The 23,873-nt window shown below is 44.7% G+C and overlaps 3 protein-coding genes across 3 annotated transcripts; 1 reads left to right on the top strand and 2 right to left on the bottom strand.

The window, feature by feature from the left end:
• Nucleotides 1-968: 968 nt before the first annotated feature.
• On the bottom strand, nucleotides 969-1,895 carry LOC115642812 (olfactory receptor 5V1-like). The gene has a single exon (XM_030546512.1). The coding sequence runs from the start codon at nucleotides 1,893-1,895 to the stop codon at nucleotides 969-971; it is 927 nt and encodes a 308-aa protein (XP_030402372.1).
• Nucleotides 1,896-12,007: 10,112 nt separating this feature from the next.
• On the bottom strand, nucleotides 12,008-12,595 carry LOC115642770 (olfactory receptor 5V1-like). Its single transcript, XM_030546478.1, has one exon. The coding sequence runs from the start codon at nucleotides 12,593-12,595 to the stop codon at nucleotides 12,008-12,010; it is 588 nt and encodes a 195-aa protein (XP_030402338.1).
• Nucleotides 12,596-16,388: 3,793 nt separating this feature from the next.
• Nucleotides 16,389-17,348, top strand: LOC115642769 (olfactory receptor 6-like). The gene has a single exon (XM_030546477.1). It carries the CDS (start codon nucleotides 16,389-16,391, stop codon nucleotides 17,346-17,348), a length of 960 nt encoding a protein of 319 aa, XP_030402337.1.
• The last annotated feature ends 6,525 nt before the right edge of the window (nucleotides 17,349-23,873 follow it).

The following is a 23,873-nucleotide window of genomic DNA, read 5'->3' as shown; positions in this document are numbered from 1 at the left end:
TGATGGATAGAGTTGTTTTGTTCGCACCAACATGTACAAGATGAGAGGCGGCACCTTACTACGTAGAGGGGTTGTACCTTGCTACGTAGAGCGGTTGCACCTCAATACGTCAGGAATGACGTGTAACTTGTTTGTACCTGTGTATAAGAATGCATCCCTGGGGCGGTATCTTTGTCCAGCCGAGGGGGCAGTGGAAAGTCCCACCACTGACTGAGCTGAGTCCATTGTCAGGAAGCACATATGTACTGGCTAGCTGCACCTTAGCACCACCTTGGACTACATTTGCCGGGGAGCTGGAGACTGTGTTTCTCTTCGACAATAAACCTGGCCGATGTGCCTTCGTACCTTACTAGAGTCTGTGGTCATTGGGGGTTCCTTTTGGGTCTGCTATGTCAGCTATCTTCAAAGAGCTGGGACAGCACACATAGGGAACACACGCACGCAGCCGAGTGATATCAACATTGAGCAGAGCAGAGCACCACACCGGTAGGCATCTGACAACAGTTAGCACATAGAGGAATCCACAAGCCATCAAGAAATAAAAGGGATAAAACTAATCACATATTCCTAGACATTTCCTAATCGACTTACATATCTGGTGTTTAAATGAATGTAGTTTCTAGGTATGATACTGATGATTTTTTCATACCTGGCCCAAGTTTTTCACAGCATAAATCTGCCCTGTGTGCTTCTCTCCAGGAGAATTACAACAGACAGACAATAGGTGAGTTGTTTTTCAGTTTTAAAAAGTTATAGCCTTCCCATTGGATCTTTTGGCCAGGTGCCTGCTCACTTCCTTTTACCTATGCATAGCAGTGAGACATATTAATCCTTTATGGGTAGAGCAATTAGAGAATAGCTTCTAAGAGGGATTTTATAGCTACTGTTTGGCTGGGTATCCACAAAAGGGAACTCCCTCCACCCCTCATTTATCACAACACTAGTTACCCACAGTTCTATGTTCAACATTACTTGAGAAATTTTCCCAATAAATTCCTTAGAGCTGTTTTCACCTCCTCGTTTTTCAGGGTGTAGATGATGGGGTTTAGCATGGGAGTCAAGATGCTGTACTGGATGGAGACTATTTCATCCACAGCCACAGAGGAGACTGATCTGGACTTTGTGTACTGGATGAAAGCTGCCAGGTACAACAAACCAACCACAATCAGGTGGGAGCTGCATGTGGAGAAGGCTTTTCGCTTGCCCTGCACAGAGGGCATCCTCAGGATGGTGGAGATGATGTGAATGTAGGAGATCAGGGTGAGGAGGAAGGAGATCGCTCCAAGTATCACAGCAGAAGCAAGAAGCACCACTTGACTGGTGAAGGTATCAGTGCAGGACAGTTGTAATAGGGGAGGGAGCTCGCAGCTGAAATGACGGATTTGATTGGGCCCACAGAAATGCAACTTGAAGGTGAAAACCGTGTTAAGCAGGGCATATAATAACCCTACGGTCCATGCCCCACTCACCAGCTGAACACAGATCTCTTTGCTCATCATCTCCATGTAATACAATGGGTCACAGATGGCAGCGTAGCGATCATAAGCCATTGCTGAAAGAATGAAAACTTCTGTACCAGCTAAGAGGATAAAGAAGAACATCTGGGTAATGCAGCCATTGACCGAAATAATTTTGTGCTTTGCTAGGAAGTTCATTAGCATTGTAGGCACTGTGATGGAGGAATAGCAGATATCAACAAAGGATAAATGGAAGAGGAAGAAATACATAGGTGTGTGAAGGTGAGAATCAGCTCTTATCACCAGCATGATCAATATGTTCCCAACCAGAGTAACCAGGTAAATAACTAAAAACATCAAGAAGAGGAAAATCTGTACCTGTGGATCATTGGAAAGTCCCAGCAGAATAAATTCAGTCACTTTGGTTTGATTTTCCATTGGGATTTATTTAGAATATCTTTGATCTAGAAGACCAGAAAAAAATTAAATTAACACTTCTCATAAAAGTAAATTGCAACAACATGTGCACATCCTCAGACAAGTAGCATGCATGTAAGGAGAGCCCTATTCCAGCCTGTAAAAGGTATGTTTTAAACAGAGTAAATTGCGAGAGAGAGAGAGAGAGAGAGAGGCTGGATGGAATTTGTGTGTTTTAAATTGACAATATGGGCTGGATACACAAAAGGACTTGGGCATCTAACTGCCCCTTTCGATGCCTAAATCCCAGCATCAGGTCCCACCAGTGACTAAGGGACAGTCTGCTGTGGGGCTCCCTCTGCCTCTCCTCTTGACCCTGTTCCGCTGTGGATACCTAATAAAAGAGGCAGTGCAGCAGAGTTACTGGATCCTGGGACTTCTGCATCTGGGGTTAGGGTTCTAACCACAAGGCTGTGAAGGCATTCCCACACTCGCGCTTCAATCTGGTCATATGATTTCAACAGAGCTACAACTGAGTTAGACCAGCATGGGGTCTGGAAGATTGACTCCAATGGCGCTATGGACAATTTGCAATAGCTGGGCAACTGGCCAAATCTATAAAAATAATCTTTCTCTATTACATTTTGTCAGTTATTCTAGACAATTTTATTGAAAACACTCTTTAATATCTGTAGTGTATGTTTGGAGTCATATCTATTAAAATCATCAGGATTTTTCAAGAAAAAGAAATGAATGGGGCCAGCAAACATTCTCTCAGCACCGTGACATAAATTTGAAAAGAGGGGACTGATAGAAATTAATGGGACTGTTGTTCCTAAGTCATTTAAACTCCGACTCAATGGGACTTTTGACTCATTATTCTGCATGTCTGAATATCAGGCTTTACATATAGAAGAGAATCTATCCTGCCCCCACGGACTTCAGTGGTTATTTTAACATTAGTTTTCAATGGAAATGGGAATGAAGCCAATGCTCTCTCCAATGTCCCATCTATTTTTTCTCCCCATATGACCTTAGAGAGAAAATCGCCATGCCTTCATTATCAACTCATGAGACAAATACCTAAGCACAGAGATTGACTTTGTACCAGAACCTGAATGTAAACACAGGCAGATTCTGTGTGAAGGGAAATTTCACAGTAGATAGAAGTAAATTGCTGGCCCCTGGCAAAGATCTTTACTGGGAACACTTGTCTTCAATACAGACACAAATGATCTGGAAAAAAACTATTAAATCACACAAAATGTTTGCATACAATACAAAATTTCTCAAGATAGTTAAGCCCAAACAAACTGCGAAGAGTTACAAGGGGAATCTCACAAAACTGGGTAACTGAGTGACAAATGACAGGTGAAATTCAGTGTTGATGAATGCAGTGTAATGCATATTGGAAAACATGATCCCATACATACATAAAAAAATGAATAGATCTAAATTATCTATTATCCCTTAAAAAGAGAGATCTTGGCATCATTGTGGATAGTTCTCTAAAAACATCTGCTCAGTGAAAGGGGATATCAAAAAACACCTTAACAGAATGTTGGGAACCATTAAGAAAGGGATAGATAATAAGACAGAAAATATCAGAATGCCACTATACAAATGCATGGTATGTCCACACCTTGAATTATGTGTGCAGTTTGTGATACAGCATGGCCAGAGGGCAGCAGGAGAGTGTTAGAAGGGAGCCTTATTCCCTGTAAGGGGAAGAAAGTTTGCTATAGATTAACTAGAGCACCTGAAGCCAATTAGAGCACCTGCAGTCAGTCACAAGATAAAAAACCCTGCTTCAATCAGACAGTGTGGGAGTTGGAGCAGAAAGGATTGGTATTGGAGGAGAGAACAGTCTGAAGGAGTTGGAGCAGAGAACAGTTTGAAGAGAAGCAGAGGAAAGTTTGAAGGAGTGTTGCGGTGGGCTAAGAAGTCCAAGACCCTAGCTAAGGGGCACCTGGCTTATGCAGAGGGAGGGCAAGAAGTCCCTCACAAGCTGAAGGGCAGGAGAGGGAAGTAGCCCAGGGGAAGGAACCTCTAGTTCAAGTGGTTCACCACTATACTCAGGGCCCCTGGGGTGGGACCTGGAGTAGAGGGCGGGCCCAGATCACTCCCTCTCCACTCCCTTCCTCAAGGACAATAGTGGGGCAATTAATATTCCAATTCAGGGGCAAGAAATGGTGCCCTGAACCCCCCCGCAAAGGAGAGAAAGCGCGAGACCCATCATAATAGTGCCGGCAATTTGCCACAAGTTGTAGTTGGCCCACCTACAAAAAGATATATTAAAATTGAAGGGCAACATTGGTATGAAACAGCTCCCATATAAGGAGAGATTAAAATGACATGATAGAGGTCTACAAAATCATGAATGATGTGGAAAAAGTGAATAAGGGAATGTTATATTCCTTCACATACCATACAAACCAGGGGTCACCCACTGAAATTAATAGGCAGCAAGTTTTAAACAAACATAAGGAAATACCTTTTACAAAATACACAATCAGCTTGTGGAACTCATTACCAGGGGATGTTGGGAAGGCCAAAAGTATAACTGGATTAAAAAAAAATTAGATAACTCCATGGAGGATAGATCCTTCAATGGCTATTAGCCAAGATGGTCAGGGATGCAACCCCGTGCTCTGGGTGTCCCTAATCTGCTGACTGCTAATCAGCTGGGACTGGACAACAGGGGATAGATAACTCAATAAATTGCAATGTTTTGTTGACTCCCTCTGAAACATCTATCATGGACCACTATTCGGAGACAGTATACTGAATTAGGGGACTATTGGTCTGAACAAGTAGGGCCATTGCTACATTCTTATTAAAACTCAATGTCTTCTCCTCTCCAGTCCCATAAACCACACACATACCACACTCTCCAAAAAATAAAAATTACAGATAACGTGTAACAAATGAACTTTCTCAGTGCTGCCAAGAGAGACAGAAAGAGATGAGTGATTCAAGTAGCAGCTGGGTTTCCAACCATAGTCCCTGTGCTGTAACTTACTCTGTGTGCGCACGCAGTGTAGCTGTAGCTGTCTTGATCCCAGGACATTCAAAAGATAAGGCAGGTGAGATGATATTTTTATTGGACCAACTTCTGTGGATGAGAGAAAAGAGCTCTGTATGGCTCAAAAACTTGTCTGTCTCACCAACAGAAGTTGGTCCAATAAAAGATATCACCTCTCCTACCTTGTCGCTGTGTGAGCAGGTAGAAGTCAATGAGACTCAGTAGACAGACCTGCCCCTAGATAAGAAGGGATAAAATCTGGTTCTTTGGAATGGAAAGGATAAACTTTTTTTTTATAAAGGAATAAAAATATGGATCAACTCACCTCCCTTTTTAATGTGGATCATAAACATGGTGAGATCATTCTGACCTGTGCTTTTCTCTTTCTGTTGTCTTAATCTATTTACCTGCTTACCGATTTGTCTGTCTAGTCTCTCTATTTGACTCCGCAATACAGCACCTCAGGATATCAACTCTTCTTTACCCCAAACACTTACATCTAACAAGGGAGGTTCAGTTAGCACTGGGAGTGGAGCAAAGAACCTGTCCCCATCTGACTCCAAGACTAAGAAGTGATTCTTGAGAGCTGTTTAAATGGTGTCCTGTTCCCCTTGGGACAAGATCCCTGGAGTTCACTCTCTGTAACAAGCTACCAGTAACACCACACTGGGTCAGTCCTTATGCAGTGATTTACCATGCATGAGAATGATAGAATTGAGGCTTGGATTACCAGAGGAGCCTAATGGAATTAGGTATCCAATTTTAGTGACAGGGTCAGATTTTTGAAGCACTCAAGGAGCTAGAAAATCAAATAGCAAATTATTTTCTCCCCTATATGGTACTTTGAAGATGCTAGCCACAATGTAAATGAAGTAAATAGATGGCATGAGATTGTGGGGAAAAGTAGGGGATGAAACATTGTTTTCTTGCACCCATCAATAAGCAATATTGGTTGACCCAGTACTATTGCACATTTGACATCTATTTGCCAAATATTTTAGTTAATGGGGGAAGGGGGTGTCGAAATTACAATCCAGCATATCGACCTGTAGCACCCACACCCAATCCCTTTAGCCTATTGGTTGGGGTACTCAGATGTGGGAGAAACTCATTCACTTCCCACCTCTGCCTGCTGTGAAGAAGAGATTTGAAGTTACACCCCCCCCAAGTGTTTTAATCTCTGGGCCATAAAGTAATTTAGGGCAAGGCTTTTCTCACACTCTCCTGCTGAAGCTGTTCACATTGTATAAATCAGCAGTACATCAGCAGCAGGAGATACACATCACACTAATGCAGCAATGGTGACACTAAGACACTCATCTCTTAGTGATCAGGTAGACATTCTGCCAACCAAACAGAGGCTTTGAAGATGCTGAAATGCCAGTGACACAAGACTGATCAGATGTGTGACTTCTTTGCAAAGAGAACCTCCTGTTGCCAACCAGCTACTCAGAGAGATAAAACTATTCACCCATTCAAGGTCATTGCTATCTACATGTGCATCACCAGGTCATTCATTTCCACTTTATAGGCTTTGGTTTTATCATCATAGAGTAAGCAATTTTTCTCAGCTTTGGTCAGTAGTCTCTCCAATTAAGGCAATATCATTCTCATATTATATTCAAGATCCATTAAAGATGAATCTTTAAATAGTGCACCTCCTCCTTGGGCTTCAGTCATCAGATCATCTATTATACCATTAAATACCAAAGGGTGAGAGATTGCATACCTGACGCACCCCTGATTCTACTGAAAACCAGTCTGTAATACAACCGTTGACCCTCATACAGGTGAATGTACCATGGAACTGTTCCTCTGTGTGGCACACTAAGCCCTCAGGCACCCCACACTGGTGAAGCGGTATCCACAGCGCTGGTTGATGCAGTGAGTCAAAACTGGCTGCAAAGTCGATAAACACAGTGGTAACATCCTTTGGTCACTCTATTCATTCTTCAGTAAACCTGTCCGTCTATCAAGTCTGGCACATGGGGTTTCCCTTTAGTAATTGTTAAGATTATTTCAGAATCTGTCACTACTGTTGTGGTACAATGGAATCGGCATTTCACACAACAGGTCTCTCTGGGTTGTAGAACTTATCTCCCTAGAGGGAGAGGGAGGAGGCCCTTTCCAATAGTTGACTAACACCTTACACTTAGTGTATGTCTACACAATCAGCTAGGGGTGTGATTCCCAGATCATGTAGACATACTCACACTAGCTCTCAGTGAGGTAGATCACTTAAAATAGTAGTGTAGCTATTGAACACCTAAACACCTGTCAGGAACGGTCTAGATAATACCTAGTCCTGCCATGAGTGCAGGGTACTGGACTAGATGACCTCTCAAGGTCCTTTCCAGTTCTATGATTCAATGAAGTACAGACATTGGCATGGGCAAGGTATGCCAAATACATACCCATTGGGTTCAGGCATGTTTCTACTCAGTGAAAATAGCCTGCGCTTCCACTCACTGCAGCCTGTGATACTGTTGCTACACTGCTAATTTTGGAATGCTGGTTGGATGAACTGGGACTGACACCTCTTGCTCATAGTGTAGACATAGTCTTAGTAGACATTGAGAGGCAATGCCTTAAAGTCTGTAGCCTTCTGCCGCTGGGGAGCACTGGAACCAGTCTGAACAGGCTGGGTCACACTGTGGGAACCATACTGACCATTTCATGGACACACTGGAAAATCTGAGAAAGCCAGGAGCATGTAAATCAGACAGATTCTGTTCCTGCAATTTAAGAGCAAAGCCATACTAATTTAGCTTCTAGTGAAGTATGAGATTAGATGAGATTAAATATGTGTGCAGGGCTCTGGCAGAGCTGTTCTTCAATCACTACCCAGGGGTTTTCCTATCTTTTCAAGTTCATCACATCCTCAGCCCAGACCAAGAACTACTCCTTACTCTGTAAGTCATTGATTTCTCCAGTTTTGCTCTTTAAAGAGATGTTGCTTACATAATCAGCCAGACAGTCAGTATCTGCTCAAAGTGCAGCTTCAAAAGGTTTCCAGGTGAGTTATTTGCATAATCTTCACCACGAACAATTTTCTTGAAAATCCACTTCATGCGTATTGTCCCCAAATGGCCTTTGATATCCCCACTATCTGCCAGAGATTGCACAATTCATGTCTTCCTCCTAAAGCTCCATGTAATCCTACAAAAGTACATAAACATTTGCATTTTTAATATAATGAATTCCAAAGATGTAAAAGTTAATTCAATAAGATTTGTCCAGGATGTTACAGGACACCATCGTATCTGTCACAATGATACTCTTGCAATGCAGTGTCTGAACCCCTTGCTGCACTTATTCAACTCAAACCTTCCTGCAGCCTTACTCCCTGTCTTGAATGCAATTCCTTGGAGATGGTGCAGCTAATAATATCCTTTTGCATGACATCCATCCATCCAGTTTGGGTCTCCCAACCCTTCTCTTACTCTCCACTTCTAGGATAAACTCCCTGTTTCCTATACATTCTTCCAATTTTCTTTTCACATGGCCAACCCATCTACACCTGGATTCCCTCAGGTTTTTTTTGTTAATTGGTACCACCTTCACATTTCTCCTACTTCACTGGTTTGAAATAATGGACCAGCCATGTAACTCCAAGCACCCATCTTTACATTTTCATTTCCATTGTATTCAAAATCTGCTCTTGTCTCTTCCTCAGTGCCCAGAATTCAGGGCCCTAAAAAGTTCAGGCCTAATTAACATCTTGTATATCTCACTTTTCAATTTGATAGGTTTAGAGGAAACACGCATGTTCGTATAAATAGGCATATAGTGCCCAATACAGCAAAAGATGTACATCTGGGAAAAATAAACCTTCCGCATCTCGGCACAAACCCAGTTTTGAGAAAACTTCTTTACAAGGTATCACTGGTTCTCAGCATCAGTTAGTGCTAAAAGGCACTAAAGCTCATTAAAAGGGTTGGACAAATATTTTCAGTCAAAACTTTTTTTGGATGGAAAACTAGGGGTTTTTAAAAAGCAGAAACAAATCACAATGTCTGCTTTCCTTCAAAATTTGTTGTGGTTTTTTAATTGAAAAGCTGAAATTAGTCTGCCAAAACCTGAATATGGTTTGGGGTTTCAGAAGTGTGTGGCCAAATATTTGCTGCTTGCTGTGTTTGATTGTTTAAAGAAACAATAAAAAAATTCTGCTTAAAAAAAATCCAAAACTTTTGAACCACCTCAGCTTGTGACCAAATGCCTGAGCCCATCCAGTCAGAGATTTTGCCAGGTTTCTGATACTCTTCTGCCTTCCTTGACTCATATATGTCACCATAACTTTGGGTTCATTTAGGTTAGAACATAAGAACAGCCATACTGGGTCAAACCAAAGGTCTATCCAGCCCAGTATCCTGTCTACCGACAATGGCCAATGCCAAGTGCCCCAGATGGAGTGAACCTAACAGGTAATGATCAAGTATCTCTCTCCTGCCATCCATCTCCACCTCCTGACAAACAGAGGCTAGGGACACCATTCCTTACCCATCCTGGCTAATAGCCATTAATGGACTTAACCTCCATGCATTTATCTGTTTCCTAGAGACTGGCTCCATGGGGTCCCTAACAAACTGGAGATGGTTACTGTGGGTTTGTCTTTAGTATAGCTTATGTACATACTCCATGAACTGAGCATTTGAGCTTGTTCCAGAATCTGGGATGAGCCTATGTTGTGAAAACTGAAATGCTCAAAATAGCACATGCAGGTGAATGGAGACAGGGTGCTAAAATTAAATTAACCCAGGGGTTCTCAAACTGAGGGTCAGGACCCCTCAGGGGTCACGAGGTTATTACTGGGGTTCGCGAGCTGTCAGCCTCCACCTCAAACCCCGCTTTGCCTCCAGCATTTATAATAGTGTTAAATATATGAAAAAGTGTTTTTAATTTACAAAGGGGGTCATACTCAGAGGTTTGCTATGTGAAAGGGGTCACCAGTACAAAAGTTTGAGAACCACTCAATTAACGCCTCTGAAGCCTCATGGAATGTAGGGGAAGGGGAATCTCCTTTGGTAGGGTTGGGAAGGATATTGCTCTTCTCATGTGATCCCTCCTTCAGTAGCTAATTTTAAATGAAGCTACCCTCCCCTGATATGAATCTCCCTGTGGCACTGAAATTAAATATAGACTATAATTTGGAATTTGAGAAGTAAAAGGGATGGTAGCCCTAATGGAAAAGCTAACAGCCTGGCACTTCTGCGAGCTTCAAACTGTTGAATGAGCTTTAGGGTAGGGAAAGCTGTTCCTCCCAAACAGGCTGGCCCTGACCCCAATCCGACCCCTACCCACGTCCTGCCTCCCGACTGCCCGCCCCCCTCAGAATCCCCAACCCATCCTTATCCTTGTCCCCTCACCATCCCCCAGAGATTCCCCCCCAACCAGCACCCCAGGACCCGACCCCTGCTCCCTGTCTCCTGACTGCCCTGACCCCTATCCACCCCCGCCGCTGAGTCCTGACAGACCCCCAGAACTCCCATGATCCACTCCCCCCATTCCATGTCCCCTGACCACTCCCTACAACCTCTGCCCCCACCCTGTCCCCAGGACTTCCGGTCCCTTATCCAACCCCCCCAGCCCCGGCCCCTTACCCCTGGTTCCTCCCTCACCCGGAGCCTCAGCACATCCAGGAGTGTCCCTGGACAGATGTAGCATGGCTCCAGAGGGCCTGAGCTCCTCCCCACTCAGACCCACATGGTAAGGGGGCGGGGCTGCGAGCTCCAGGCTGAGGGGAGTGAGATCAGGTCCTGCTGGAGCTCACAGCTCCGCCTTCTTACCATGCAGCTCTGAGTGGGGAGGAGCTCAGGCCCCGGCAGAGCCACACTGCACTCTCAATGGACACTCCTGGATGCGCTGAGGTTCCGGGAGAGGGACGGAGGTGGAGTCGGGCCGGGGCCGGGGAGGTAGCCTTCTTCCAGGGTGCCTCTATGGAGCCCAGGGCCTGGGGATAATTGCCCCACTTCCCCCCTCCCCTCTGGGCAGCCCTGCCTGGGTCCAGAATTCTCCCCCCATCTTTATTTCTCAGATCTTTCCAGTTGTCATCTTGGGTGGGGATTCAGTGAAGAGTGAACCAAGATCCACTTACTCCCCAGCTTTAAATAGAATTTACATAAGGCAGTAATCCTTTGCTTTCCAGACCCTTCCAGTGTAAAAATACCAGCTCAAGATGGGAACCTGTACCGGCTGACATGACCACCTGACCTAATGTTGTCAAAGCAGCATCTCTGGAAGCTTCTCAGGAGGGAGAGAGACTAATATTTTCCAAGTCCCATTGTTCCCCCTAATGGCCCCTCCAGGCTGATAGCATTCTGTCTGATGGGCATTCCCCAAGTACAAACAGTTATAATAGTTACACAGTTAATATTACTAACCTCAGATACAGACATGTTATGTGCATACATATAGGATAAACATGTTCAGCAAATCATAACCTTTCCAATGAGATCTTACATGAACCATCTTGTGTAAAATGCATATTAGTTATACCAAAATCATGTTATAACAATGTTTCTACGAAGAGTATGGGGTGCAATGTCACAAATGGATCTAGCCCTACCTGGGGAGGAAACCCATTGGCTCCACTGATTAGATTATGTATTAATTATTATTATCATTAGTTAAAATGCTTGAGCTTTTTAATAGGATAGAATTCAGTAAAATACTATCGATATTAAATGGGTTTCCAACAATTTAGTAAAATAGAAAAGAACAGAAATAGATAGATGAGATTATTTTTATAGAATTGGCCAGATTGCCAGCTGGTATAAATTGGTCAGAGCTCCCCTGAAGTCATTGGGCCAGATTAAAGAGCTATTGAAAGAGAGGAATGTGTGAATGATTCTACAGCCTGATGCTCAGAGCACACACTCTGGAAGTAGGAGACCCAGGATCCAGTCACCTGGGCTTCAGTGACTCTTGTACCACTGGAGATCTGGCCCAGTGACTTGAATGGAGCCACACTGATTTAGACCAGTTGTGGTTTTGTCTCAGTGTGTCTGTCCATTACCTGAGCTGAGAACGTCTCAAACACTAGTTATCCACAATTCTATGCTTTCAGATTTAAAAATAAATAACATTGAATTAAATAAGGTCATCAACGCTACTTGAGAAACTTCCATGTCCCCAATATTTTCCCTAGTACTCTTTTCACCTCCTCCTTTTTCAAGCTGTAGATGATGGGGTTTAACATTGGAGTCAAGATGTTATACTGAACGGAGAACATTTCATCCAGAGCCACAGAGGAGACTGAGCTGGGTTTTGTGTACTGGAAAGAACCTGTCAGGTACCATAAACCAACCACAATCAAGTGGGAGCTGCAGGTGGAGAAGGCTTTACGCCTGCCTTGCGCCGATTGTATCCTCAGAATAGTGGCGATGATGTGAATATAGGAGATCAGGGTGAAGAGGAAGGAACTAGATCCAAGCATCACAGCAGAAGTGAGAAGCACCACTTGATTAGTGAAGGTATCAGTGCAGGACAGATGCAACAGGGGAGGGAGCTCACAGCTGAAATGGCTGATCTGATTGAGGCCACAGATGGGCAACCTGAGAGCGAAATCTGTATTACGCTGGGCATTTATGAAGCCTATTACCCATGCACCACTCACCAGCAGAACACGGATCCCTTTGCTCATGGGCTCCATGTAACACAATGGGTCACAGATGGCAGCGTAGCAGTCATACGCCATTGCTGAGAGAATAAAAATTTCAGCACCAGCTGGCAGTAAAATGAAGAATATCTGGGCAAGGCAGCCATCAGCACAAATGGTTTTGTTCTCATCTAGGAAAATAACCAACATCTTAAGTACTATGGCTGAGGAATAGCAGATAGTGACAAAAGAAAAATAAGACAGGAAGAGTACATGGGGATGTGAAGGTGAGGCCGCATGCAATCGACTTTATAATATCTGTTTTATAAAACTGGTTTATGTTAATTCAAAATTATCCTGTAGTGTAGACATAGCCTCAGTTGGGAATCTGATCCTCTGAATTTAGCTGAGCTACATCTACTGAGGATGTGGTGTCATGGACAGCAGTGACATTGCATCAATTTACACCAGCTGGGAATTTGATTCACTCATTTCAGTGAGGGCTTTGTTTGGACATTAGGGTTTGGCCGATGGTGGTTGGGACCGTCTCCAGGAAATTAGACTTGCAGAAGACTCTGTGCCCACCTAGGGACTTCATTGCCATTCTACATCCCAACACAGGAGCTCCCACGAACAGTGAGGTTAGAACTCTCATTCTCAGGATACCAGAAACACAAGTTCCAGCTCCTTGGGCTAAAGGAGCCATTAGATGATCCTGAAGTAGGGCCTATGAAGAATAGCTGAGCAGTTCTGATCCCATCCGATAAGGGTCAGCAGTGCACACATTCACCAGCTGGTTAATTACATTATTTTAAGCAGTAAGGATGTGGTGTTTAAAATTATTTGAAATTGAATCCTGTAGGGTGCTTGGTAAATCTCCAGATGCATAGATTAGGTTAGACAAATATACATCTGGTTACCAAAATTCACAGCTTGCAGCTTGTCCATAAGCTGACATTTTCACAGAAGCCTAAGGAAGTTGTGTGCCCAAATCATATTTACATTCAATGGGAGTTGGGTGCCTAATTCCATTAGATTCATTTGAAAATATCTATGATAGATATGCAGAGCTGATGCAGCTGTGTTGGTCCCAGGGTGAGAGAGGGAGGGCTGGCAAGGTAATATTGTTTAGTAGACCAACTTCTGTTGGGTAGAGACAAAAGCTTTTGAGATTACAGAGAGCTCTTCTTCAGACCTGAAGAAGAGTTCTGTGTAAGTTCAAAAATTGGCCTCTCTCACCACCAGAAGTTCGTTCAATAAAAGGTATTACCTCTTCCCCCACCGCATCTCTGAGATGAAAGAGAAAAGAAAGAGGAGAGAGAGATACTGTGTGTGAGACACACACACAGAAAGAGAGAGAGAGAGAGATCAAGCAAGCAATAACTTTAATAAATAAAATATATTTTTGAGTAGAAAATATGAATGAGACATTCATGCAACATTCCTTTGCAGACTACCTTTAGAAATGTGGTAATGTTTTACAGAAAATCCTGCTACCTTCACCTCAAATCACCACAAGTTCCTCTGAACCCCAGAGAGAGACACTGTAAGGCCTGTCATTGACAGCACTACAAATGGTTCACTCTGGAATGTGATATTCACAGATGCTATTCTCAGTGCCTAGCCTACTATGTCTGGGCATTTAAACATTTACCACCTGCTTGTACAACTACAGTGAACAAGCAGAGAGGTTCATGAGCAAATAAACTGTTTAGCAAATCACACCTGGGAGAATGTTCAGGGAGGCTGAAGGTTTGATCCCTGGGGATTTCTTTATTTTCATGGATATAGTTAGGTCTCCCAGCCAGAATCACTGAAGGAGCCAGACTTGTGGCTGATGATACATCTCCTTGTGGAAACACTATTCAGCCCTCTGGCTTGTGTTTCTCCTTGGTGGAGAAAGGAGCAGAGCAGCAATCTGAATACTGTCCCATCCACATAGATGGGCACTTCCTCGTGCTTGGGTCTTTGGAAAGAGACATATCTCGTAAATAAAGGATCCTCCCACTTCAGACCTTGAATGTGTAAGTAAACGAAATAGTTATTGTTATTTTAATGGATTCTAGGATGATGGGCTTGGATAAATATGTAGAAAGCCCCATTGACTTCCATGGACCTGTGCCAATTTGTACCTAAAGAAAAATAGACCCAATGTCAATAAATATAAAAATTAAGTTGGGTTCTTCTCTCACATAGAAGCAAATTACTACAGTGGATTACTCCTGATTTTTGCTGTTCAAACTGCAGTTGAATTCCTCCAAACTGAACCCAGCACAACTCTATTCCCTTCAGCAGAGTTAGCCCTATTTCACACTGAGAGGAGAAACATGCCTACAGTGTTTGCGGTTTAGGCCCATGACAATGGGTTGAGAATCAGACCCATCGTTGCAGGGACTCAGGAGAAATATAGAAAAGACAAACCGGACGACTGAGCCCTTTCCTGTATCCATCCAAATGCAGAGCATAGACACTAGCGGAGACTTGGCTAGGAGTATGGCTGAGTAAGAACTGAGGAAGAATCTCAAGCATCAGCCCATTGACTTGAGTGTGAATATGGCCCAAGTAACAATAGTGCCCAGTAAGGCGGGGATTTTCTAAGGGGCCTAAGGGAATTAGGAACCTTATTGTCAATGGGACTTGAGCACCTAACTCCCATAGGCTCCTTTGAAAATCCCAGCCTAAGTGAGCAATAAGTAAATAATAATTAGTAAGAAAGTAATTAATGAATAAGGACCCCAATGCTCCCCCTCTCTCAGTCTCTTCACCTCAAGGTTTGTCCACACTGCATGCTTCTTTTGCTGGCATGTGGGGTAGATATGCAGGCAGCCCTTAGAACGGGTGTAAATAGCAATAAACTTGGTGAGGCATGGTTTAGGTAGGGTTGCCGTTCTTCCAGGATTGGCCTGGAGTTTCCAGGAATTAAAGATTAATCTTTAATTAAAGATTATGTTATGTGATGAAATCTCCAGGAACGCAGCCAATCAAAACTAGGCCTGAGTAAGAAAAGAAACACTTGAAACCTGTTTGTATGTGTCCCAGAACAGACCCTGCACCGCTCTCTACTTGCACAAGCAGTGCTGTTTACATGGCTATTTTCAGCTGTATAATGTCCTACTGGCTGCCCCCAGCGCTGGAGCCTTTCCCCACCCTAGGGAAAGACTCGGGTAAGTGTGATGTAGCCAGGAAAGGCTTCAGCAGCTGTCCACTGCTGAAGTGTTTCCCCTGCCATTGTCTTTCACTGAACCATGCATCTACACATCCCAGCATGGACACAGCTTACATTGCACTGCGGCATGTAGCTACACATACCCTATCTGCTGTTGCCAGTGCTGTGCAGTGTAGACATATCTTCAGTTTCACTCCACACCTGGCCCCTTTAACATCTTTTTCCCTGCTCGTCCCTCCTTCTCTTCAGTTCCCCCCTCTCCCTTCCTTTTAGCTGATCTTCCCCCTAACTCTAACATAATAAATGAATGAACATTCATAGAATATCAGGGTTGGAAGGGACCTAAGGAGGTCATCTAATCCAACCCCCTACTCAAAAGAGGACTAACCCCCAGACTGATTTTGGCCCCAGATCCCTAAATGGCACCCTTAAGGATTGACCTCAGAACTCTGGGTTTAGCAGGCCAATGCTCAAACCACTGAGCTATCCCTCCTCCCTGTTAAGTAAAGGCATAAAATATGGATGAGTAAACATGGAGTTAGAAATGAATGAATGAACAAACCAACACTGAGTAGCCGTAGAGTAAGCATCTCTGGATGTAGGTGAATAAGTAATATTAAGTAGGATTTAGGGAGGTTTGGGGATAGTCCCATATCCCTACTTAAAGCTCCGTTCAGTCACTTTTCCCAATTAATGTTTAAGCAGTGAGGAAAGCAGACTGTGGAGATGAGAAAGGGAAACCAATCCTCACACACTGACTTCATCATCTTGGGCTTCCCAGGGCTTCCAGAGCACCAGGGATTGCTCTTTGTGCTGTTTATAACCATTTATGTGCTGACCCTCATGGAAAACCTGGTCCTGATTGTCACCATCAAGTTGAACTGCGCTCTTCACACCCCTATGTATTTCTTCCTGGGCAACCTCTCCCTCTTGGAAATCTTCTATGTATCGGTGACTGTTCCCAGACTGCTCTCCAACCTCCTGTTGGGGGAGAAGGTCATCTCTCTGGAGGGATGCATAGCTCAGCTGTATTTCTTCTTGTCCCTGGCTTCCTCTGAGTGTTTTCTCCTGGTGGCAATGGCCTATGACCGCTATTTAGCCATCTGCCATCCGCTGCGCTACCCAGACCTTATGAATCACAGAGCCTGTACTGTGCTGAGCCTGGGCTCCTGGCTGAGTGGCTTCCTGGCTTCCTTCCCATCCATTTTGATGCTCTCCAGGCTACAGTTCTGCAGTGATAACACCATCCAGCACTTCTTTTGTGACCTCCCGCCTCTCCTGAAGCTGTCGTGCACAGACACCTCCACCATCGAGACGCTGGACTTTGTGGCAGCACTGTCTGTCCTTGTGCCGTCCTTGCTAGTGACAGTGACCTCCTATATCTGCATCTTCTCCACCGTGGCCAGGATCCCATCTGTGGTTGGGAAGCATAAAGCTTTCTCCACTTGTGCCTCCCACTTGGTGGTGGTCTCCATGTTCTATGCCACCATCCTCTTCATGTATGCACGGCCCAGGGCTGTCGGCACCTTCAACCTCAACAAGCTGGTGTCTGTGCTGTACACAGTGGTGGCCCCGTTCCTGAACCCCATCATCTATAGCCTGAGGAACAGGGAAGTGAAAGAGACCCTGGGCAGAGTGCTAGGCAGCAAAGCCAACTCCTTAGTCTTCATTGTTAGAGTCAAGTGAGGATAGAGTGAAAGAGTCACAGAGTTTAAGACCAGAAGTAACCACTAGGCTATATAATCTGACCTCCTGTATATTACAGGTGACCAGCACCATCCAGCCCCTACACACTAAACCCAACAACCAAATTTAGACCAAAGTATTACAGCTCATAGGAGACTCAACTATGGGAGAAGAGGAGGGACCAAGGTGTTACAATGTCCAATGCACTTGCCGTGGCATGGAATTGATTCAATGAGAGATACCTAGATGAGAAGGTGAAACCTTACTAAATTGATCCCATTTATAATACTATTGGGCCATACCGTGTTCCTCACAGCAGAGTGATTAACTCCTATGCTGATGGATAAGGTCAAAGTACTTTTTAAGTCCCTGGAGGCGGGGATGTTGCATGGGACGATAATGGAATTAGGTGTTAAAATCCCATTGTATTCTAGTAGGTGTTAGATGGCTAACTCCATTGATCACCTGGCCTAAGGCAGTTAGGAGCCCAATTCCCATTGATTTTCAAAGGAATTTGAACACCTAAATCATCACTGAACAGGTGTGTTTCCAGTAGGGCCCCACAGGGACCAGTTCTTGGCTCTTACACGAGTTCACATTTTTATTAATGACCTGGGAGAAAACATAAAATCATCACGGATAAAGTTTGAGGATGGCACAAAAATTGAGGGAGTGGTAAATAATGAAGAGGACAGTTCACTGATACAGAGTCATCTGGATCACTTGGTGAACTGGGTGCAAGCAAACAATACGGGTTTTAATACAGCTAAATGTAAATGAATACATCTAGGAACAAAGAATTAGGCATACACTGCACTGGGAAGCAGTGATTCTTCCCTGATAGCAGCTGAAAGTAGAAGCGAAACAAACTCAGCCTGGAAATAAGGTGTAATTTTTTAACAGTGAGAGTTTCAGGCCAAAGCAGGGTCTCGGATACACTCAATGAAGCCACACCAGGTGTATAAGTATAACCAGTTTTATTGCCAGAGTATAATAAGCTTCCCAGCCTTCACGCATTACTAAATACATGCTTTCCAGCAACCAAGCAGGCAAGAATCAATGCTTATGCCCCTTCCGCTATGGACAGTCTAGGACCCTCCAGCCTTCTCCTTGAGGGCTCATAGCAGGCATTGCTCTAGCATGGGGAATACCTGGGCACCCACAAGGCCAAGGTCCGCAGGTGAGACTCTTTGTCTAAAGCAATTCTCATAGCTGTTTTTATCATCTCTTTCTCAGGGGGTGTATTCTTCCACAACCACGCTCTGGCAGGAAGCACTATTGCTTTCTATTCCCATACTTAACACTCTTAGGCCCTCTCCATCTCTTTACTTGTTAATCCAGTTGGAGTGGCTGCAAGCCAGCCTGGCTGGTCAAAGCCAGTTCACCACAAGCTCCACCCAGATCATTCTTTAACAATAGGCCAAGGTAATTTGTGGTCAGCCCCAACAGAGGGCAATTAACCATTGGAACAACTTACCAAGGGCTGTCGTGGATTCTCCATCACTGACAATTTTAAAATCAGAAGTGGATGATCTTCTAAAAGATCTGGTCTAAGTATTATTTGGGGGAAGGTCTCTGGCCTGTGTTGTACAGGAAGTCAGACTGGATGATCAAAGTAGTCCCTTGGAATCTATGAACTCCCTTTAGGTCCCTTTAGGTCTTTTGACAATCCCAGCCAAAATATGTTCTAATTGGTGATCAGGTCCTGTGTTGTACAGGGGTGAATTTCACCTATAGAGTGAAGGAACACAATTCTGACTTTAAAATCTCACATTTGATTTGTGTTAAATTATGGCTGTGAAACACAGAAGAGGGAACTATCCAGAATCCAGGAGGGCTGGAAGCTAAGAACAGGAAAAGATGGACCAAACGATGTTGGGTGTCCATCACAGATTTAGGATGATAGATTGTTTTCCTTTGGACTTTGATTGCACCCAAAAGGGTGGGACAGAAGATTTAGCTAGAGAGATGAGTCATCTAAATAACAGAGCTGTGCTAAAAGCCAAGAGAGTCATTGAAAACCCAGGAGGGAATCTGTGGCAGGTTGACTGCAGTGCCACACGATGAAGGGGTGTGCTCCAGAACTGCAACCTGCTATAGGTCTCATTGAAAATCCCTGTCCTGATGTCTACTCCGTTCTTTGGATTTCAGAATAAAAGCTACCTCATATCAGGTACAAAGGAAACAGACATTCAGGCACCACAATAATCAGTTTAGCTAAACAGACAGATCTTCATACAGAGATCTGACTGTGACGTTACTGACATGAACTGTGACCATACAGATCATTGTTGCAATCAGGATTCTATGGTTGCACCAGGTCTTCTACAGAGAGATCAAGTGGGGTGTCCATGGAAAGGTTGCAGTTTGCTGTTATGATTATGCTGTCTGTATGTGTGTGTCATTTTTGTATTTGAAGTTATGAATGTTGGCTATGTAGTTGTATCTCAGTGTGTTTGATTCTAAGTAGCCTCAGTGAAGCATTTGGTCAGCTTCTTGAGAAAGGACTATTCTCAGTAAGTGTCCAGCCAAGAAACACTTAACTAACAATGGACTTTGGGAGATGCCAATCCACATCTGAGCTTTCCTGGGAATGTTCAAACTAACATGTAAAGGATGGCATCAGCCTGCAAAAAGCAGAATCATTCATGGACATGTGACTTGCTCAGGTGGCTACAAACTCCATCTTGTTGCTGAGACTTTGCACAAAAGAACAAAGGGGTTTCCATCCACAAGAGAGAGAATATAAAAGACCCTGGAAGCCTCTCCATTTTTTCTTCAGCTGGCTCAAGAAGAGATGGCCTTTCCACCCCAAAGAGATGCCTAAACACAGTAACTATGAGGATGTGAGTGATTGCTGGACCTAGACTAGGATGGTGTCCAGTCTGTGAAAAAAGCTTATTGGAACTATGGGGGTGAGATTTCAGCTGTAATCAGGTTCCTACAGCATTAGGCTTAGACTTGCATGTTTTGTTTTATTTTGCTTGGTAACTTATTTTGTTCTGTCTGTTATTACTTGGAACCATTTAAATCCTACTTTTTATACTTAATAAATTCATTTTTTGCTTATTAATTAACTCAGAGTAAGTAACTAATACCTGGGGGAAGCAAACAGCTGCGCATATCTCTCTATCAGTGTTATAGAGGGTGAACAATTTATGAGTTTACCCTGTATAAGCTTTATACAGAGTAAAACAGATTTCCTGGGGGTTTGGATCTTATTGGGAGCTGGATGTTTGGGTGCTAGAGACAGGAGCACTTGCTAAGCCATTTTCAGTTAAGTCTGCAGCTTTGAGGGCATGGGTCTGACCCTGGGTCTGTGTTGCAGCAAATTAGTGTATCTGGCTCAACAAGAAAGGGTCCTGGAGGCCCAGACTGGCAGAGAATATGGGCTCAGAGGTAGTCTCAGCACGTAAGGTGACAGTCCCAAGGGGGTCTCTGTGACCAAACCCATCACACTGACCTCAAGCCATTGCCATATGTTTGATGTTCCACTAAACACACACATCAAGGCTTTATAAACAAATCCAGACTGAAGCCCACACCAAGGCCTTGCATAGCAGAAGACAACACGCTTTTCCCCTATGGCCATGCAATAAGGGAGGAAAGAAAGTGGACCAGCTTTGGCCAAGAGAAAATATCACAGTTATGAGGACCCTGAACGTTGATAACAGTCGTGTAACACGTGATACTCGGACTGCATGTTTTGCTGTCATGGGAAGGTGCCTCCTCAGCATTCTGAAGAGGGTAGAGAGTCCTGGTGGATGAGAAAAGGGCAGCTACACTGTATAATGGACCCTGGGGACAGCAGAGGGTGGGCGGGGGGAAGGGACGGCTATACTAAGTGCAGCAGAAGATGAGGGCGGGGAAAGGACTGCTATACTGTATAATGGGCACTAGGGGCAGCAGAGGGTGGGGAAGGGGCGGCCATACTGTATAATGGGCACTAGGGGCAGCAGAGGTGGGGGTGGGGAAGGGGCGGCTATACTGTATAATGGGCACTAGGGGCAGCAGAGGTGGGGGTGGGGAAGGGGCGGCTATACTGTATAATGGGCACTAGGGGCAGCAGAGGTGGGGTGGGGAAGGGGCGGCTATACTGTATAATGGGCACTAGGGGGAGCAGAGGTGGGGGTGGGGAAGGGGCGGCTATACTGTATAATGGGCACTAGGGGCAGCAGAGGTGGGGGTGGGGAAGGGGCGGCTATACTGTATAATGGGCACTAGGGGCAGCAGAGGTGGGGGTGGGGAAGGGGCGGCTATACTGTATAATGGGCACTAGGAACAGCAGAGGTGGGGGTGGGGAAGGGGCGCCTATACTGTGTAATGGATACTAGAGGCAGTAGAGGGTGGAGGAGGGGAAGGGGTGGCTGTACTGTATAATGGGCACTAGGGACAGCAGAGGCTGAGGGATGGGGAAGTGAATAATTTATTCTGGTTTCCACCTGCTCAAGTTCTGGTGCTCTACACTGAACACATGGGAATTGGGCCTGCTTGACATAAATTAGAAAGAATTCCATTAACCCCACACCTATGTTTACACTTTAGAGCAGAGGTGGGCAAACTACGGCTCGCAGGACCCTCCCGCCTGGCTCCTGAGCTCCTGCCTTGGGGAGGCTCGCCGCCAGCCCCACCACTTGTTCCCCCTCCCTCACAGCTTCATGTCACTGTGCCACCAGCACAATGTCACCGGCACAATGGTCTGGGCAGCGGGACTGCGAGCTCTTGCCGGGCAGCGCAGCTGCAGAGCCACAGACTGACCCAATGCTCTGTGCTGCGCGGTGGCATGGCTGGCTCCGGATGAGCAGCGCAGCTGCCTGTCCTGCTGCTCTAGGCATCACAGCTGTAACACAGCCAGCCACCAGCGCTCCCGGCAGCGCGGTAAGGGGGGAGGGAGCGGGGGAGTTGGATAGAGGGCAGGGAAGTTCGAGGTGGTGCTCAGAGGGTGGGGGAGTTGGAGAGAGGGCAGGGGATTTTGGGGTGGTGCTCAGGGGGCGGGGGTGTGGATAGGGGTCAGAGCAGTCAGAGGGTGGGGAACAGTGGGGTTGAATAAGGGCAGAGGTTTCCAGGGGCAGTCAGGAAGGAGAGGAGAGGTTGGATGGGGTGGCAGGAGACAGTCGAGGTGAGGGTTCCGGGGCTGTCAAGGGACAGGAAATGGGGGGGTTGGATGGGACAGGAGTCCTAGGGGGCCATCAGAGGACAAGAAGCAGGAGGAGTCGGTTGGGGGCAGAGGCCAGGCCATGCCTGACTGTTTGGGGCAGCACAGCCTCCCCTAATTAGCCCTCCATACAATTTCAGAAACCCGATGCGACACTCAGGCCAAAAAGTTTGCCCACCTCTGCTTTAGAGCCTTGCAAATTAATTTGAATGGAAAATTAAATCAGAAGATTACATATGTGAATTCATGTGAATGGGTGCGTGGGGAAATGAACGAGCTCCTATGTTTCAGTGGAAGGACAGGTGAAGTGAGGTTTGAAAGCTGGGGAATTATTGTTTTATGTGGTAGTGTATGTGCAAGGCCCTTTGTGTGCAGGGTTTTTATTTATTTATTTATTTTGTTAAAAATTTCCTGAGAATTTATCAGTGTTTATTACAAACTTAAAAAAGGTGAAAATCAATGCAAAAAAAATCCATTTCTGTTAAATATTGAGGTTAATATTGGGGAACAGGAGGACAGAAAAAATCAACAACAAATAGCAAAGTAAGAGTATTAAAAGTAAAAACAGTTTAATGCTGTGGTTTATTTCATGAACTGTACTTTAACAGTGCTTACACATATGCACATGAATGTTTGGGGTTTTGTGTGTATGTCTTCCACTGCATTACCTTACTTTAAGTGTACATGTGAAGCTAATTTATTCTTTCCATAAACACATCTACCGACAGTAATGTAGCAGAGTTTCTAACACAATCAGTATTTTCATGGACTTAAAATTCAGGCACAAATTGGTAAAAAAAAAAAAAAATTTGGAAAAATCTGGGGAAATTTTCAATAAAAATTGGTATGTGTTAGAGTGCTACTGTGTGTGTGCGCGTGCATCAGGGCCAGCTCCAGAACCCCGAAAAAACCCAGAATGCAAAAATGCTGTAGCAAAAAAAAAAAAAAAAAAAAGCCAGAGTGCTGACCCTTGAAAAAAGCTGCCACAAGCACATGCTTGAAACGCTGCTGCCTAGCGCCAGCCCTGGTGCGCATGCATATTGTGTGTGTGTGTCTTTGTTTGAACCTCCTTTCAGAGAATATGTGTGTGTCCACATGCTAATGGGTAATTCCTGTATATGTCTATGAATCTGTACGTCTCCCTATGCCTGCATGTGTATCAGTGAGCACATGTTGGGAAACAAATGCCTGGTTACCATCTGAGTGTGAGAAGTGTGATTTGCTGTGTAACACATAGCTAAAGGCAGAACCTCATCTAACATAAGTGAATGTAGCACCACTGAGGATAACCAAGTTAGCTGGTGAAAATGAGTGTGAGGTTCTAGCCTGATGTTCCAACGTCTCCCTGATTTCTTCCCCGTACCACTGAT

Source organism: Gopherus evgoodei, unplaced genomic scaffold, assembly GCF_007399415.2.
Source record: "Gopherus evgoodei ecotype Sinaloan lineage unplaced genomic scaffold, rGopEvg1_v1.p scaffold_45_arrow_ctg1, whole genome shotgun sequence".
Lineage (NCBI taxonomy): Eukaryota > Metazoa > Chordata > Testudines > Testudinidae > Gopherus > Gopherus evgoodei.
Note: the sequence above shows the minus strand (reverse complement) of the source record. Positions and strands in the feature narration are given on the sequence as shown.

Excerpts from the sequence above, each read along its gene's own strand:
- LOC115642769 (XM_030546477.1), top strand. The coding sequence starts at position 16,389 with ATGAGAAAGGGAAACCAATCCTCACACACTGACTTCATCATCTTGGGC.
- LOC115642770 (XM_030546478.1), bottom strand. The coding sequence starts at position 12,595 with ATGGCGTATGACTGCTACGCTGCCATCTGTGACCCATTGTGTTACATG.
- LOC115642812 (XM_030546512.1), bottom strand. The coding sequence starts at position 1,895 with ATGGAAAATCAAACCAAAGTGACTGAATTTATTCTGCTGGGACTTTCC.